This window comes from Epinephelus fuscoguttatus, linkage group LG7, assembly GCF_011397635.1.
Source record: "Epinephelus fuscoguttatus linkage group LG7, E.fuscoguttatus.final_Chr_v1".
NCBI classification, from domain to species: domain Eukaryota; kingdom Metazoa; phylum Chordata; class Actinopteri; order Perciformes; family Serranidae; genus Epinephelus; species Epinephelus fuscoguttatus.
Genome location: NC_064758.1, coordinates 40,525,348 through 40,544,420, shown reverse-complemented (window position 1 = coordinate 40,544,420; position 19,073 = coordinate 40,525,348). Strand labels below are relative to the sequence as shown.

Genomic DNA, 19,073 nt, shown 5'->3' with positions numbered 1-19,073 from the left:
ATATTGCACAGACGTGCCTTAGGCTGGCCACAATAAAAGGCCGCTCTAAAATGTTCAGTTTTGCTTTATTGGGGGGGGGGTCAGAAAACCAGTCAGTATCTGGTGTGACCACCATTTACCTCACGCAGTGCAACACATCTCCTTCGCATAGAGTTGATCAGGTTGTTGATTGTGGCCTGTGGAATGTTGGTCCACTCCTCTTCAATGGCTGCGCGAAGTTGCTGGATATTGGCAGGAACTGGAACGCGCTGTCGTATACGCCGATCCAGAGCATCCCAAACATGCTCAATGGGTGACATGTCCGGTGAGTATGCTGGCCATGCAAGAACTGGGATGTTTTCGGATTCCAGGAATTGTGTACAGATCCTTGCAACATGGGGCCGTGCATTATCATGCTGCAACATGAGGTGATGGTCGTGGATGAATGGCACAACAATGGGCCTCAGGATCTCGTCACGGTATCTCTGTGCATTCAAAACGCCATCAATAAAATCCACCTGTGTTCGTTGTCCATAACATACGCCTGCCCATACCATAACCCCACCGCCACCATGGGCCACTCGATCCATAACGTTGACATCAGCAAACCGCTCACCCACACGACGCCACACACGCTGTCTGCCATCTGCCCTGAAAAGTGAAAACCAGGATTCATCCATGAAGAGAACACCTCTCCAATGTGCCAGATGCCATCGAATGTGAGCATTTGCCCACTCAAGTTGGTTACAATGACAAACTGCAGTCAGGTCGAGACCCCGATGAGGACGACGAGCATGCAGATAAGCTTCCCTGAGACGGTTTCTGACAGTTTGTGCAGAAATTCTTTGGTTATGCAAACCGATTGTTGCAGCAGCTGTCTGGGTGGCTGGTCTCAGACGATCTTGGAGATGAACATGCTGGATGTGGAGGTCCTGGGCTGGTGTGGTTACACGTGGTCTGCAGTTGTGAGGCCGGTTGGATGTACTGCCAAACTGTCTGAAACGCCTTTGGAGACGGCTTATGGTAGAGAAATGAACATTCAATTCACGGACAACAGCTCTGGTGGACACTCCTGCAGTCAGCATGCCAATTGCACGCTCCCTCAAAACTTGCGACATCTGTGGCATTGTGCTGTGTGATAAAACTGAACATTTTAGAGTGGCCTTTTATTGTGGCCAGCCTAAGGCACACCTGTGCAATAATCATGCTGTCTAATCAGCATCTTGATATGCCACGCCTGTGAGGTGGGATGGATTATCTCGGCAAAGAAGTGCTCACTAACCCAGATTTAGACAGATTTGTGAACAATATTTGTGAGAAATGGTCTTTTGTGTGTGTAGAAAATGTTTTAGATCTTTGAGTTCAGCTCATGAAAAATGGGAGCAAAAACAAAAGTGTTGCGTTTATATTTTTGTTCAGTGTAAATTTGATCCCCTTGTACTGTGCTGAGCTTTAGACAATGTAATATGATAATATATAGCGATTTTTTTCTTACTCAAATATAACATTTATCATGATAAAAGATTAATTACATGAGGTTGGTATTATTGTGGAATATTTACTTGACTGTTGAAGTATCTATTCAAGTAAGTAACAGTAAGTGCACAACTTATGCTGTCCCCTGTGTTATATTATTAAATGTTATATTATTGATACTGTTGCATTTCAGTATAAGCATCATTTTAATGCTAATTTTAATTATTTAATATACACTGTTGGATAATCTAATCTGTAACAATGCATCATATTCTATGGGCTTCTCATTTACTGTGTAATTAAATCTACAGATTAACTACAACTGTGAAATAAATGAAGTAGAGTAAAATTTAAAATGTTCATCACTCTGAAATGTGGTGTAAAGTGGCAAAAATTGATATTGATATGTTGATATAGTTGATATTCATTTCATGTAAAGAATGTAAAGAGGACATGAACATACAAACAAGCAAAAAGACAGAATGAAAGTAGTGTTTACAAATAATGAATAATAAATATATAAAACCAAAAAAATTTTTTAATATACATCCTCTGTTCCTCTGTTTATACAGTTAATAATTGGTGTATGTTTGGACGTTGCTTAAGCACACAATAAGTTTTGAAATTAAATAATCCCCTTTTTGATATTTCTTGGCAGCAGGTTATTTCTTGCTTTAAACATAATTTGTGTAGTTTGACAGCATTGTGCAGCATTATGAATTATCCACATTGCTCTTTTTTGGACAATAGAAAGTGAATGCAGTGAACGATTGTAATAGTTGCGCCAAACCTCTGTACAGTAATTTAAATATGATCAAACTAGTGAACAGCAGAGAACATGTGCCTCTTTACAGTCTAGTTTGTGCATGTTTAATGTGTGATTTCCAGCTGATTGAATTAAAATATTAAACAAAGTATAAGTACGGTACTTGAGTAAATGTACTGGCCACATTCCATTACTGACTATATTTATATCACAGAATGTTTATGTGAAAGTTGTTTCTTTTGTTCAGTTTATTCACTCGAGCGTGTCCCGTGATCCAATCTGTTGCCATGCACGAAGGACATGTGGAATTTTTGCATTTCTTATGTGATTATGAAGCTCTTTCTCTACTGTAAGTACTACTGTAATCCCAGAGACTGTAAATACACAAATCACAAATCAGTGCAGGCGCCCCCTAAAATCTGATAGGAGCACGTCTGCAGGGCTTCGTGAGGATGGAGGCGTTCCTCCTGCTAATACTCTCTGTGAGGTCAAACATCAGAGAGCTTATAAAGACAGACTTAACTGGTCTGGAGCTCACAAAAGGGATTTTTCACACAGAGGAGGTCGCACTGACAATGTGGACGTCTGCTGTGCTGTTGGTGTTGCTGGCAGTGACCTCACACACTGTGGCAAGTAAGTACAGAAAATACATTTTTTACTGCTCTCTAAGGTGGAGGGTGATAGGAAGGATTTTAGTTCAGTAACACAGGAGAAGGTGAATCATGTGACTTATAGGGCTGTGTTTTCAGACGTGATTCGCAGCTTATAGATGAGATTTGGACACTGTGAGAATTTTACAAAGTTAAAGATGGAAAATGTCAATAATTAGAGTTAAGAGTCCTTCGAACAGTGGTGTCACATTTGTCTTTATCTTTATTTTGGATTTGAAATCCATAGCTAGCCTTGGTAGAGAGACTCCAGGCTAGTCACTGCTTCTGAAGTTCACTAAAATTTAGAGGAAAAGGCACCAGGTCGTCGACGTATGATGACACATTTAAACATTTTTTAATTCACTGCATAGGCTTCACATTCTTACAGCTGCAGAATGCAATAATCACTTTAGGCCTACAGCAATGACAAATGAAAATCTGTTAAAAAATAACCATTATTCATTGCCAAAAGATTTTCTGCCAAAGTCACAGGGAGCCACTGGAGAGGGTCTGAAGAGCTGCATCCTGAACCCTTTTGTTTCCTACTCCTGGTCTATTTCATTAGAGGAATTAAGTTAAAGTCAAAAGTGTGTGAATATTATCATATATTCATGTATTATTATAACAGCTGCATTAATGTGTACGCTGAATTTAAGTGGTTTGCTGCTACTTTTAACTACTGTATGCATCTCTTTGGGTAGTTTGAGCATCATATTTTACTGGATGATCACATGTTTTTAATTTAAAATCTAGGTAACTTGTTACTGAAGCTGTCAGATAAATGTAGTGGAGTAAAAAATACAACATTTCCCTCCTTTAAGTTGGCTGATACCAGACACAACTGTCAACGCATTACATTTCGTTTCCTTAAACTCGGTGGATTCAAAGGCCTGGACCCTGCAAAGTTTATCAAATATTAAGTTGCAGAAATGGAAATGCTCATGGACAGTATCTCAAATTTGTGTTTAGGTACTGTACTTGGGTAAATGTACTCGGTAACTTTCCACCATTGCTTTCTAACACATAAACAGACGATGCACAGCGCTTTATATTACATGATATTACAGTTACAGCCTTAAAGCTGGTGTTCTGATTTCATGCCCCTTCAGAATCTCTTTTAAAATCATGTCATAAAAGTTCCAGTACAACAGTTTAGAAACTTCATTAAACCTTTGAAAATGATATTCAGTGAACTGACATGCTATTTTATAGCTCTTGCAGTCAATGTTTGGGTGACGCTATCTTCACCAGGGGGCCCATATCTCAGGAGGCACATGCGGCTCTTTAGCCCTTCCCCAGCGGCTTCCTGTGGCTTTGACTAATTTTCATTTATCATGGTTGTAGCCCTAAAGTGCTCTTCCCTCTTTGAACTGTATAAATGTGTACTCTAAACTTTGATTAAAAAAAATGTTTGTCTCGTCAGCTAAGTGCGTCATACGACTACAGCGCGGCGCCTTTTCTTAAAACTTGCTGAATCTCAATGGCTAAGTTGGGTCTCCTTAGAGAGGCTCGTTGTTCCAAATCCAAGAAAAGAAAATGTGTCAAAGGAAAACAGAGATTTCCATAGTGAATGGACAGATGTGTTTGCTTTTACCACCAATGCTGCAAAGTTTAAGTACCAAATAATCCTAAATAGCCCACTGCAGAGTAGCGACATTAGACCTATTTATAATATTAAAAGGCTAATCTAGATTAAACAGCCAGTCTTGCCGTCACTATAAGACAAAAATATATATTACAGCTTCATTTTTTAGGCCAAAAATAGCTCTTCTGATAGTAAAGCTTGCTGACACCTGCCTTACACAGAGGTGAACAATATGGAAACCCAGTTTTCTAATAAACTACTGCACGTGTTTTGAATTGTAAGATCTGAGTGCACTCCAGTGTCTAGTTTCATGTTTTTCCCATGACCTCTTTATTCAACCATGCATGAACCTAAATGACACAGAATGTGACCTGTCTTAAAGCAAGCTGTCTTAATCCCTTTATTTTGAAGTTAAAGGAGAAGTTCAACATTCTTCCAAGTCTGTCTTAAAGCGTGACACACGTGCGCATGTGTGCATTGAAAGCGTTAGTGGTCGACCTTGAAGCAGTTTCAGCGTGGTCGTCTTTCTGTGTAAAAATAAAGCTCGGCTGAAGTTAAAATGAAGCTTCAGCAGTTTGAAGTAGAAAAATCCAAAGTTACAGCCTTTCTATGACAGGTAAAGAATGTGTATTTGCACAGGAAGGGAGCTTTGGAATCTTTTGGGTAATGTGAAGAGATAAAACACTCATTCAGCCGGTCTAATATTTTGAGAGATGACTTGTGATGACTCAAAGGAAGTCAGAGGAATGAGTCACCTCCACCATCTGCTTGTGCAAAACCTTTTAGGGATTATATTCATATTCATTGTCCACTTCACTGTCCAGCAGTTCGGCCACATCACCACGGAAACATCACTAAATTAAACCAGGAGAGGAGAGAACAAGGAGAGCGATTACTGAAATAATAAAACAGGCTGGATTAATAATCACATTCAAAAGAAGTCTGATTTAGCTGGTAATTCGCTCTGTTATCTGCCATTCTGTTTAATCCAAATGCGGCCGTGTGACATTGTTAATCTGTGATAAAATCATGCACACACTCAGCTGAGCATCACATGAGAGGGATTGGACAGAGAGTTATATCAGCTATAAAACTCATTTGGGCTCTGGTGCACCTTCAGACACCTTTGAGAGCTTGAGAGACTGTGAAACCAACAAATAAACCTCACTGAAAGGCTTTTTAAGAGTTCAATAATAAATAAATATATGTTGCAATATTTCTCACAAGAGGAGAACAATAGGTAACACTTGATTTTAGGGATCTGTCACTTCCAAATAATTTCCTTGGAAGTTTAAAGCTAAAAAGGAAGGTCCTTAAATGAAACACTTAATCTAAACCCATGTTAATATTTACAGTATCCATTTTTATTTGATTTACTGGAATCTTTATTCTCCATTCTCACATTTTACATGTTTAGCAATTAAGTGGCATTAATTGATTTTAGGTATCAACTTAAAATAGTCTCTATTTCTCCATAATTTGATCCAAATTATTGTTTTCTGGGAAAAGTTTGGGAATTATGAGGAAACTACTGGGAGAAACAGACCCATGACAAATGCTGAAAAATATACTAATGTATGTCATGTATAGATAATATATGATATATTATGTGTATGGAGTTAGGTTTACATCTGATTTCAATATTTATTTTTAATATTTCAGAGCCCAGAAACCGTTTCACTCGTTATCCATCATGGAACAATAAGATGTACCCGATCTGGAAGGATGGAGACGCCCGATACAAAGACTCCTGGAAAGGTACGTCTTATTACGTGTTGTTCACATTCAAATGCTCATATATCTTTGGTTTAAACATCTTTTATTAAGGTGTATTTGGGGCATTTTTGTTGGATCATGACAGGAGAGAGAGGTTGTTTGACATACAATGAAGACGTACCAAAAGTGGGTCGCGATTTATTTTGAAGTATGATGAATTTCTGGCACGTAGCTTTTATTTTGAAGTACCACTTCTATCTGTAGAGTGAGTGACTAATGGACAATGGATATATCAAACTGTTTGGACCTTGAACTAATGACTAGGGAGAAATCTGGACCCTGTAGCTGGACCAGTTGAGACCCACTGCCTCGGGTCAGTGTGAAAACATACAACTAAAGGTTTGAGAAGACGTTTTAAATTTCGTGTCTGTTTTCTTGTCTCCTTCGTCCAGGTGGAAGAGTGACTTTTAACGTGGGGAACGATTCACCGACACTGACCGCAGCCAAAGTTACTTTCACCATCGACTTGGAGTTTCCACACAACCAGAAGGTGCAGCCTGATGGAGACGTTGTCTGGGCTGAAGACTGCATCGTCAATGGTAACAGATACACTGCACAATATTAACTGTACTTGTAGTCATAGTGGCATTGATGTCCTCACTGAGATATCTTAACAACAATTCGATCGATTACAACACATTCTCACTGTGACCTCGTCACACAGACATTGTGTCATGGACTTTCAACCTCCAGATACGACGTGCAGGGTACCCTGGGTGTGTTGGTTGGTGACGTTCTGCAACGCCATGACGAGTTCTGCCTGTTACATGCATTGTCTTCTTTCAAAATACACTTCTGTTTTCACAGGAAATTTAACGTTCACATACAGTCTCTTTCAAAATAAACACTGCAAACTGAACACTTGACTTTTATTTTTTACTTCAACAACTAACGCAGGTGTTTAGGTTTAGGCAACAAAAGCACGTGGTTAGGTTTAGGAAAAAAATAACAGGGTTTGTCTTTAGAATCGGCTCTCTTGAGTGAAAGTTGCCCAACTCGGACTTTTGCCGCCTTAACTTTCGACCTTGTCCTGCTGTGTTTCCCCCTAACATCACTGAGCGTCGTTAAACTACAACAGCAAACAGCTGCGTATCACTCTGATCATAAAGGACAATTTTTGTCATTGGTGTCTGACACCGCAAGTCACTGCCCAAGCATCACATTTCACTGACTTCCAATCTTACTGGAAGCAAACACCAGCCTCCCAGGTGAAAGTCCTTGGTTGTTGGACCCATCCACCCAATAACCGATAATGTATCCAATATACTTTTACCCACCTTATTTTAGTGATCATCAAGTCTCTTCTGTAGTGGAGTTAACATCATATTATGCATGCGTACTCTTATCGTGACGGCCCACCAGCAGATGGAGACATGAAATACGATACTGTTGAATGTACGTAACATTCTATCATTGTGCAAATTAAGATTTTTGGTATCAACCTTTCATTTAGCACCATTATTGAGTCAAACTGTAGTCCAACACTTTGGTTTATGAGCAAATACCTACAAAACTAAAAACATTCCCATCAGCTTCAGCTGCACTTGCGTTTAGTGCTAATATCAGCATGCTAACGGTGAACACAATCAGCTAAACATCAGCATGTTAGCATTGTCACTGTGAGCATTTTAGCAAACTGACATTAGCGTCTGTGCCCAAGTATAGCCTCAGACAGCTGCTAGCATGGCTGCCGACGCTTCTACATTCATTTTGTCACATCGCTCTTGTTTCTGTTACAGGAACGAAGTACCGTGAGTCTGAGCCAGTCTACCCAGCTCAGAGCCCAGACTGGGAGGTTGTTTTCCCTGATGGGAGCCCAGTTAAGAAGGACAAGAAGCCAGCCTACGTGTTTGTGTGGAAGACCTGGGGTGAGTGGAGTTGTGGCCTCTTCTGAGGGTCACAGAGTTTGTTAGGACACATGACACAACCTGAGATATGACCCAATAAGGTGGATTATGTTTGAGCTTTATCATATGATCAGATTATGTCACTTCATTTGCTTTACACGCAGAAAAATAAAGCAAACAATCCTTGTTTTGTAGTTTTAGGATTCAGACTTTGTGTGTGTGGGAGGGTCAAAAAGTGAATTTAATTCATGTTAGCAATTATATCCTGTTTGTCCTTTTTCATTTTACATTGTACAAAGTTTTGTGTCATTAGATGAACTAAATAAAAATAATTTGTAGATATATGAGGCATTAAAGTTCATCTCCTCACATGTTGTCTGGATGCTTTTTCGGCAGGTCAGTATTGGCAGGTGGCCGACGGCCCCTCGTCCTCCCTGACCATCGACACAGACGACATCCCACTGGGCTCTTACACCATGGACATCGTTATCTACCACTACCGCAGCAAGGAGAAGTTCATTCCTCTGGGATACGCCTCCACTCAGTTCTCCATCACTGGTGAGTTTAGGGCACTGTGTAAAAAACGTTGCTATGGAGGACCTTGTTAAAAAGGCGAGGGGACCAGTATCAAATAATAGATCTGTTTTTAGGTTAGAGATGTGAGGTGGCTTTAATACTACTCGGTACATTTTGTGGGATTGTCTCTCTTAAAAACCTCTAAAATAAATTACTGATGTTATGAATAAACCTGTAACGCAAAGAGCAATGAAGTCAGTAAGATACATGTTGATAGAAATATGCATTAACTAATACTAACCTATACTTTTAATGAGCTCTTTTTCCTTGTACTGTTCTCCTCAGATCAAATCCCCTTCGCCGTCTCTCTCGACCAGGTGAATGACATCGTGGCTGGGGACATGCGCTTCATCCAGAACAGAGCGATTGCCTTCACCATCACCCTCCACGACCCCAGCGAGTACCTCAGCGACGCAGACATCACCTTCAACTGGGACTTTGGGGATGAGAGTGGAGCCCTGATATCCAGAGAGCTGACCGTCACTCACACCTACATCAACTCCGGCTCATTCAAGCCTCAGGTGGTGATCCAGGCCGTCATCCCAGATAAGGCCTGCGACCCGCCGGTTGACCCCCCAACCAAGGCCCCTGGTCCACCCACTCATCAGGGCACCACAGGTACAAGACAGGTGTCAACATTAGTAAATGAACTTTAGAGATCTTAGGTGCTAATTAGCATGTTAGCTTACTAAAGTATACATAACAATATACCTGTTTATCTTCAGCATGTTAGCATGCTAACATTAGCATTTAGCTCAAAGGACCACTGTCAGTACACTGAGACAGCCTTTGGACAGAACCAAGCTAAGCTAAACAAAGCTAACCAGCTGTTGGCCATAGTGGTGCAAAGTAAGTACATTTAACGTACTCAAGTACTGCATCTACTAGTACAATTTTCTGCTATTTTGGAAAGAAATGTTGTACCTTTTACTCCACATTTTAGTGCTTTTAGTTTCAGCAGTAACTAAGTACAATTACTTAAGTAAAGTGCAGTGCCGTTTTGAGGTCCTCGTACTTAACTTGAGTGATTCCATTTTATGTACCCAACCACAATACAGAGAAATACTGTAGCCTACTTTTGACTCTACTACATGTCTTTGATAACTTTAATTACTACCACATTCAGATTATTAATTCAGAATATTATCAACAAATAAAATTAGATGTATTGTTATAGATTAAGCTACACATCAGAAAATTAAGTAATTTTAATTAGCTTTACCAGTCGCAACAATGAAGTTATAGGTACATTTACCCTTTGAGCAACCTGAGCAGATTGGCTTGATTTCTTTAAAAAGCTTGGAAGAAGGCAATGAGCAACGAAAGAAGAAATGACCAGAAAAACTGGCAAGAAATTTGTAAAAAAAAAAAAAAAAAAAAAGAACATAATTAATGCATAATTTTAAAATGTAATAATAATAATTCTCATCATAAATGTATTTTTTGCCTATTTTTTTCTTTTTTTCCCCACTATTTTTAAATTAATTTTCGAAATGTACTTTTTTTTTGCAATCTGTGGGACATTTCTCAAGCAGTTGCTCCTTGCCTTTTTTCCCATGTTTAAAAAATAAAAAATCGCACCAATTTGCTCAAAGGTTCAAAGATTTAAATACTTAGTACCTAAGTTATGTCGCTGGTTAATGGTTAACCTATGAACAATTCTAAGCCAATGTTAAAACAGGCCTATATGTTATTCTGAAATGGGCCGTCCTGTAAATGAGCACTTTTACTTTGTATACTTTGTACATTTTGATGCTAATATTTTCGTACTTTTACTTAAGTAACATTTTTAAAAGCAGTACTTTTACTTGTTACAGAGTATTCCCATACGTGGCATTGATACTATAACTTAGGTAAAAGATCTGAGTACTTGCTCCGCTACTTTTCAGATTTAGGTTAATAATTGGAAGAAATTACCTAAAATATATGATTATGGATAAAGATAAGACTGAAATGATCCCTTGATGCAATTAGCAAACTACCTGGCACTGGCATTAAATATAATATAATGTACATTATTCTGAAAAGGGTCATTCTGCACAATAAGTACTTTTACTTATTGTACTATAAGTTTATTTTACATTCCTACATCTTACTGAAGCACACACTTAACTCAGCAATCCTCCCTGTGTGCAGTGAAAGCTCCCGCACTGGCATCTGCTGTCCCCATACTGGTTACCACCAAGGCAACTGGTCTGACTGTCAACATGGTTCCTTCGGACACGGAGGAGGACAACACTGAGGACGAGGCCTCCACTGCCTCCAACGCTCTGCCTGCACAGGAGGCAACCACAGTGGCCAAGACTCCCTCCCCCATCAACCCTGACATGCCAGCTGACAGTGAGGCTCAGACAGGTACGTGTTTTGAATAGTTGTACATAATTTAAAGTTTGATTTAATCCCACCAGAGGTAGAATGTGCAACAACAGAGATGTGTCCTGTTAAAATGCAGCACACTGAGTTTATTTCAGATGAACCAGATAAGAGCATCAGCAGATTTCCTCAAATGCAAATGTGATGTAAATCTTTAAAGAAGCAAATCCATTGTGTGAAACACGCAGAGCGCTTCAAAATGAATTTCTCTATTGTCCTTTATCATTTGAATACTGATTTGCATGCTGAGTGAGAGTGTTCGGCTCAGTTTGTCTTATTAAATTTGATTTATATACAGATCTACAAAGCATATCAGTGCAGAGGGTAACATGTAAAGCAAAAAAACTCAAGTAGTAAGCTCAAGAAAAACTTTATTAGTAATCATTTGTGTGGGGTCTGTGGTGGAAGAAGTATACAAATCTTTCACCTGAGTAAAAGTACAAAAGTATGAGCATCAAAATATACTAAATATATAATATAAAAAATAATATATTTTAATAATATAAAAAAATATAAAAATAAAAATACTATGGGCCATTTTGGAAGATTATATATTATAATATATTATATTATATTATTAAATCAAACCCAAAGTTCACTTGGTTTCACACGGGACACAAACACCAGCCTCCCGAAGGCAGTCCTGTGTTTGTTTGACCCATCCACCACCCCAACCTGCCTCGCTCTTTATTCTACTTCCTTCTTAGCTTCCGTCAGCTCATTGTTCATGTGTTCACAACCTTCACAGTTATACGGATTAAATTATAATGTGTACATTCTTTTAGTGTTGCAGTCGGTAAAAGTGGGGCTTATTTTTCAGTTTATTTTCTTCAAGGAAAGAGGAATGTCGCATGCTGTAAAGCCCTCTGAGTCAAATTGTGATTTGTGATATTGGGCTTTAAAAATAAAATTGAATTGAAATTGAATTAAAGTTTTATCTTTATCCATAAAATACATATTTCTTAAAATTAATTGATTATACTTTGCATGACTTAATGAATTAATTACATTACTCTAACTGATTACAAGCACAGTTATTTCCTAAATAATTACATGTAACTAGTTACTCCCCAACACTGATACCTTAAAATAACCCAAAGTTCACTTGGTTTCACACGGGACACAAACACCAGCCTCCCGAAGGCAGTCCTGTGTTTGTTTGACCCATCCACCACCCCAACCTGCCTCGCTCTTTATTCTACTTCCTTCTTAGCTTCCGTCAGCTCATTGTTCATGTGTTCACAACCTTCACAGTTACACGGATTATATATAAATTACTGGCTCATTATTGAGTGGTATAAATATGAATTCTGGTGCATAACTTTTTGTAGGTATACATAGGTACAGTGCATGAGAACAGCCTGAGCAGAGTAGACAGTGATCAGCTAACTGATTCCCTCCTGCTGTTTGTTCTCACCAGGTGCACAGCAAACAGTGACACTGACAGGCAAAGCTAAAGTGGTGGTTGTTGCTAAGAGGGACGCTGACGATAAACCCTCTGACGATGACTGCGTGATTTATCGTTATGGTTCCTTCTGCACCGGCATCGAAGTGTTTGGTGAGTAACAATTCATTAGTGCATCAATCATTTCAATCTGAGGTGACTGTCGATGACTCTTTTCTCTTTTGTTTTTAGAGGGCATCGAAAAAGTAGAAATAGTGCAGATGGACAACGCAGTGATGACATCACCTGACATGGACAGAAATGTTTTGGACATCACTGTCACCTGCCAGGGAAGGTAAATAATCCTCCACTCCTCCACCACACAGTCCTTTAAAGTGTTTTACAGTTCATTCTGACTTCCCGTCTTCGTCCTCCAGCCTTCCCAAAGAGGTGTGCAGCGTCATTCTGGATGCTGAGTGCTTGAGGCCGATTCACACGGCGTGCAACATGGTGGAGCCCTCCAGAGAGTGCCAGCTGGTGCTGCGTCACTTCTTCAACGACTCTGGTGTCTACTGCATCAACGTGTCCATGGCGAACGACGTCAGTTTAGCTGCCACCAGTGCCAAAGTCAACGTCGACATAGGTACGCAACATAACCACCATACAAGTGTTGTACGTTTCTGCTTCATCCTTGTTTTCTGAACACGTGATCCTTGTTTCAGATTCAGGTCTGTCCTCTCCTGGCACTATCGCCATGGTGATGGGGGTCCTGGTACTCGTTCTAGCAGTAGGAGTAGTGGCATATTCCTACAAGTAAGGGCTGACCTTTTCTTGTTGATATCACTTATACATGGTCTTACTTATTTTGCTTAAAGGGAGGAGTCTGGTGAAATACAACTTGTCTGATTTTTGTGCTTCACTCCACAGGCGCTTTAAGTCCTACCGCCCTCTGAAGGAAGACCTGATCGTGTCTGCAGACCTGCAGGCCGGCCGGGCTCACACCTGCTCTGGAGCCTCGATGTTCTGGAAGCTTCTGAACAGACGGGGAGCCGTGGACGACTGCCCTCTGCTGCAGGACCGGCCGGTGTGAACCAGCCTCAACTCACCAAATACAAAACCAAGAAACTCATGATTTGCAAGTTTTCTGCACCTGAGATGTCTTTTTATACTTTTTTTTTTTTTTTTTTTTACATATTTTCGAAATGACAAACTCACAAGTGTGTAATATTTAGGCTTTCAATCAAAAATAAAATTCCAGAATAATACCTTAGACATGTTCTGATCTTTTGTACCTAAATGTTTGGTAGTTAAAGTGTGTACTTTAATTCGGACAAAACGGAATTTGAATGTTTTTCCAATAAACTTTGCTCAAAATTGTTGTGTAGTCTTGTTTTAATGGAATTCATGATACTTTTCTACGTCACAGTAACTGATAGAGCAGCTACACTAATGCTGTAAATAAGATCCTTCAGGGATTATCTAAGATTTGCTCCCTATTTAATTCCCTAAATAATCTGATGCTGGTCTCAGCAAAAATATTCCATCCCTCTGTGTTACAATAAATAAAAAATGCTCTGTGGTAATCACATCTTGTTTAAAACAATCCTCACAAAGGATGATATCTGAGTCCTATTTTCCAGTGTTTTGTGTCTAAAGGTGCTTTCAGACCTAGAGTCGTCTTGCTTTGGTCCGAATCAGGGAGAAAGCTGCTCTTGATTGGTCAGAATTTCCATGCAGGAAAAATCCAGGAAGTAAAGCAAACGTTGAAGAAGAGTACACTTGCAAGATAAATGTGACACTTTCTAATGTCACAATGGAGGGACAACTACGCAGGTTGATTTTAGCGCTGCTCATCGTGGACTATATTGCTGTCATTGTTCATTTTAGTCAAACCATACAGTTTGAAAACGAGGCGCGGCTCCAACTAGAAAACAAGTCTTGACAACCAGTATTGAGGGAGAGGGCTGCAGCTGACAGTCAGGACACAGGCTGCAATATAACCACTCGGGGCATTTGTGCACTGTCATCGTACATCCAATAGTAGCGCTTGTTTTTGCCACTGACAGGCTCAGATTATTATTCTAAGTGTTTTTAAGAATATGGAAAGGGTCCCTAATGAGAGACTTTTTGTTGAAGAGTAAGATCCTTTTTGTTTAACTAGAAACAGCCCTGAAATCGGTGTCATCAAACCCACCAGACTTCATTAAAAAAGACTGTGATTTAACCAGAGATGGTGATTATTGGAACAATGGAAAGATGAACCAACATGGTTTCTGTGAATTTTATTTTGTTTGTTGAGAATGAAGAGTGCTTTATCATGATTATTGCGGATTTCAAATAAGTTCAAAATAGCCGGCCACAGACGCCATAAAGGGAGATATGATGAACTCACTGTCTTTGGTTTAGTTTTACTCACTGTTTGATGATCCAGGTGCTTCGCTTGGTTTTAGAGTTGATTGGTTTGCAGGATGTTTGGAGAGTTGCAGGATGACGCCATAGACTATCACGTTCAAAAAATGAAAATAAAAATACCCAAATAAACAGGCCTTCACAAAAACAAAGTTCAAATCAGTGGGGTATTAAACGACTTCCTTAAACCATAAAAACTAAGATCAACCAAAAACACAGTGGTTAAGGACTGTAACCCCAAATCGTCTTCCACCCTAGACACTAACTTCAGCACACCCGCCTTTAATTAAAAGTTCCAGAGATGCCAGGTCAGGTGGTACATCAAAGTGACTAATAGGAAACTAGGACTTGGAGTCTGGTGTGTATGGTGATAGCAATTTCGGGACTGTTGTGGTTAAAAATGGATCTTAGTCTTTCAGAAAAGGTCAGTCTCTGTAGGGATCCTTTCAAAATGCTGTCAGACACTCAGAATCACAATCTGAGCTTGTCAGTGGCAAAAGCAAACACTAAGTGAATGTTAATTGATGGTACACAAATGCCTTGAGTGGTTACATAGCAGCCTGCTTCTCTACTGCCAGCTGCAGCCCTCTCACTCAATACTGGACCAATTTCAAAAATTGTTGGTCCCATTAGTCACTGAAACATGGGAAATATGGTACAGTTTGGAAAACATGCAACTTCTCAATGACTAAATGTAAATCAGGGAGTTGGTTGAGGGCCCACAGCTTCGACATCAGCTTTTTAACTACAAACTGTAATACTTATATCCAGTGTTTAGAAGAAGGACTTTTTACTGTATAAATGCAGCATAACTTTAAGAAATATAAATGCTTGGTGTTAAAGTCTACAACCTGATTACATGGGATATTCCAAGTTTTTATATATTAAGTTTGAATGAATGAAAGACAAACACATTCACATGTCACAGGAATTTTATTTAGAACAGAGCCAAACTGGTAATTGACAACATTTCTGTTTGGAATGCATTCAAGAACACATTGCAATCAATTTTTTCATGTTTATCTAGTGCCTTTTTGCCCCTTTTTAATACTCCTCTCCCTCCTCCTCTCCCTCACCCTCGATGGAGTCAACTCCAACCTCCTCATAATCCTTCTCCAGAGCTGCCATGTCCTCTCTGGCCTCAGAGAACTCTCCCTCCTCCATACCCTCACCCACATACCAGTGAACAAAGGCACGCTTAGCGTACATCAGATCAAACTTGTGGTCCAGCCGAGCCCAGGCCTCTGCAATAGCAGTGGTGTTGCTCAGCATGCACACAGCCCTCTGGACCTTGGCCAGGTCTCCACCAGGAACTACAGTGGGTGGCTGGTAGTTGATGCCCACCTTGAAACCAGTGGGGCACCAGTCCACAAACTGGATGGTGCGCTTGGTTTTAATGGTGGCAATGGCAGCATTGACATCTTTGGGCACCACATCACCACGGAACAGCAGGCAGCAAGCCATGTATTTGCCGTGGCGAGGGTCACATTTCACCATCTGGTTGGCTGGTTCGAAACAGGCGTTAGTGATCTCAGCCACTGAGAGCTGCTCATGGTAAGCCTTCTCAGCAGAGATGACAGGGGCATAGGTGGCCAGAGGGAAGTGGATACGGGGATATGGCACCAAGTTGGTCTGGAACTCTGTCAGATCAACATTGAGGGCGCCATCGAAACGAAGGGACGCAGTGATGGAGGACACAATCTGACTGATCAGCCTGTTCAGGTTGGTGTAAGTGGGACGCTCGATATCGAGGTTCCTGCGGCAGATATCGTAGATGGCCTCGTTATCTACCATGAAGGCACAGTCAGAGTGCTCCAGGGTGGTGTGGGTGGTCAGGATGGAGTTGTAGGGCTCCACCACAGCGGTGGACACCTGGGGAGCTGGGTAGATGGAGAACTCCAGCTTGGACTTCTTGCCGTAGTCCACGGACAGACGCTCCATCAGCAGGAGGTGAAACCAGAGCCGGTGCCACCTCCGGCTGTGGAAAACCAGGAAGCCCTGAAGGCCGGTGCACTGGTCAGCCTGAGGACACAGAGGAGACGCACTGATCACATATGAGATACAGCTATGTCATTTAATCTGATACTCTAGAGCAGAACTAGGAATCAATCCTCCTGATATCAAGTTACCCACCAGTTTGCGGATCCTGTCCAGCACCAGGTCGATGATCTCTTTGCCGATGGTGTAGTGTCCACGGGCGTAGTTGTTGGCAGCATCCTCCTTGCCAGTGATCAGCTGCTCAGGGTGGAACAGCTGGCGGTAGGTCCCAGTGCGCACCTCATCTGATGAGACCAATTCGATCAGAATCAGACTAAAATGTTTGGCTCTTACAAAAATGAAAAGCTAACTCTGGCATCTCTAATAAATTAGAATTTACCGATGACAGTGGGCTCCAGGTCGACAAAAACAGCTCTGGGGACGTGCTTTCCAGCTCCAGTCTCACTGAAGAACGTGTTGAAGGAGTCGTCTCCTCCGCCGAGAGTCTTGTCGCTGGGCATCTGTCCGTCCGGCTGGATCCCATGTTCCAGGCAGTAAAGCTCCCAGCAGGCATTGCCAATCTGGACACCAGCCTGACCGACGTGGATGGAGATACACTCACGCTGCGGGAAGAAAAAACAGGCCGGTTATTTACCTGAATGCATTTATGTTTAATTCATTAACGTTGCTGTCTTTCACATGACATCTACCACAGTAATTGCATGTATCTTAAAATAGGGAACATTCAGCTGCTCCCCCTATCTGAGATGAACAGGCAGTGCAGCACGAGGAGGCACCTCCCTGCACCAGAATCTGCAGGGGACAAAAATGCCTGACAGCAGCCCCCGCTGAGGCAGGACGCTCCTCTCGTCTTTCCTCCAGTCCTTTTTGTCCCCTTGTCTTTTTCTATCCCACACCTCTCCCTCTTTTGCCAGCACAGGCACAAATGCAAATTAACATTCCCCTGCCCATCACCAGCCTGGAATATTCCACTTGCTCTGCTGCCTTGAGGATGCAAAATCACAGCGGAGGCTTGTGAACAAAAAGATCTGGCCAGCTGTGTCATTTTAAATCACAGGAATAAATTATCATTAAGGATGAAATCAACTGAGTTTTGTCATTTAAAATTAACCCTTTATATTTCATGTCATCTTTAAAACAGAAGCTTTCATTTTTTTTTTTAATTCAAGGCAGGATCAAAAATATATATATGTGCTCCTATGAATTAAAAATGATAGCTGCAATAATGTCTCCATCCATCCCCACCCAATCTGCCCCTCCCTGCCTTCAATCAGGGTATAGCTCATTTGCTATGTGTCCAATTTTCCCATGTTCACACGTTAAATTTGACAAAAATAAAAACATAAAGCCAATTAATGCTGCAGCTTTATAAATAGGACCAGATTGATCCACCTGAGTGCCTGTTACTGACGCCTGGACGCAGACAGTCAGTGCATTGTTCTCATCTCTACACAATGACCCGCTGCAGATCAGCCTGTGCATCAACACCAACATGATACTGCTCAGTCTCATCTATAAATATCACCTAAAATGTGTTAAAACTGAATCACAGATTTTTAAAAACGAGTCGCATTATTGTTAATAAATCGCAGAAAGTCGTGTCGAGATGGAGAGCCGCTGACGACGCGTAACCACCGAGACGCCGAGTGCGCTTCACCTTCATCTCCACCTCACAAAACTCGCTTCAAACAAACAGTGTGATGATAAAATGCACTCACCATTTTTTCGTTGGTTCACAGAGGAAGAGGAGAAGGAGAAAACGTGAAGAAAGAGGGCTTTTTAAAAACGGTGTGGTCTGCGTCGCGTGTTGTACCCAGCGGGGTCGATGCAACAACTGCTGAATAGGAGGGCGGTGCTACCAGATTTATACACGCACGGAAGGGGATTTGCTTCTGTGCACTGTGGCCAAAAAAAAAAGGTTTAACTACCACCCATGCAAGCACCATTTGGTATTGATGTTTAAAGCGAGCTATTCTGGATTTTGCATACAGAATAATCAGTGTGAAACCTGCTCTTAAAGTGCACTGCAGTGAGATTTATATTGTTCACAGGGTGTGTTTTGTATTTTGGTGTGATTAGGAATAAAAAAAATGATATGATGACACTTTTTTTAGCATTAACCCTTGTTGCAATCCATATTTTTGTGTGCAGGAATTAAAGGTCATTCATGTTCAGACAAAGCACATTTATTATGCATGCAGAGGGATGAGGAAGGGCTGCATATGTGTCATGTAGGTGTGGCAATCTGCAATCA

General features: G+C 40.9%; 1 protein-coding gene and 1 pseudogene across 1 annotated transcript; one reads left to right on the top strand and one right to left on the bottom strand.

The window, feature by feature from the left end:
* Positions 1-2,790: 2,790 nt before the first annotated feature.
* Positions 2,791-13,789, top strand: pmelb (premelanosome protein b). Its single transcript, XM_049581388.1, has 12 exons — positions 2,791-2,854; positions 6,119-6,214; positions 6,625-6,771; positions 7,972-8,100; positions 8,476-8,637; positions 8,941-9,273; positions 10,792-11,010; positions 12,449-12,586; positions 12,665-12,767; positions 12,850-13,055; positions 13,135-13,225; positions 13,340-13,789. Exons 1-12 carry the CDS (start codon positions 2,797-2,799, stop codon positions 13,500-13,502), a joined length of 1,845 nt encoding a protein of 614 aa, XP_049437345.1. The 5' UTR covers positions 2,791-2,796; the 3' UTR covers positions 13,503-13,789.
* Positions 13,790-15,735: 1,946 nt separating this feature from the next.
* LOC125891849 (tubulin alpha-1B chain-like) lies at positions 15,736-18,696 on the bottom strand (annotated as a pseudogene).
* Between the last annotated feature and the right edge of the window lie 377 nt (positions 18,697-19,073).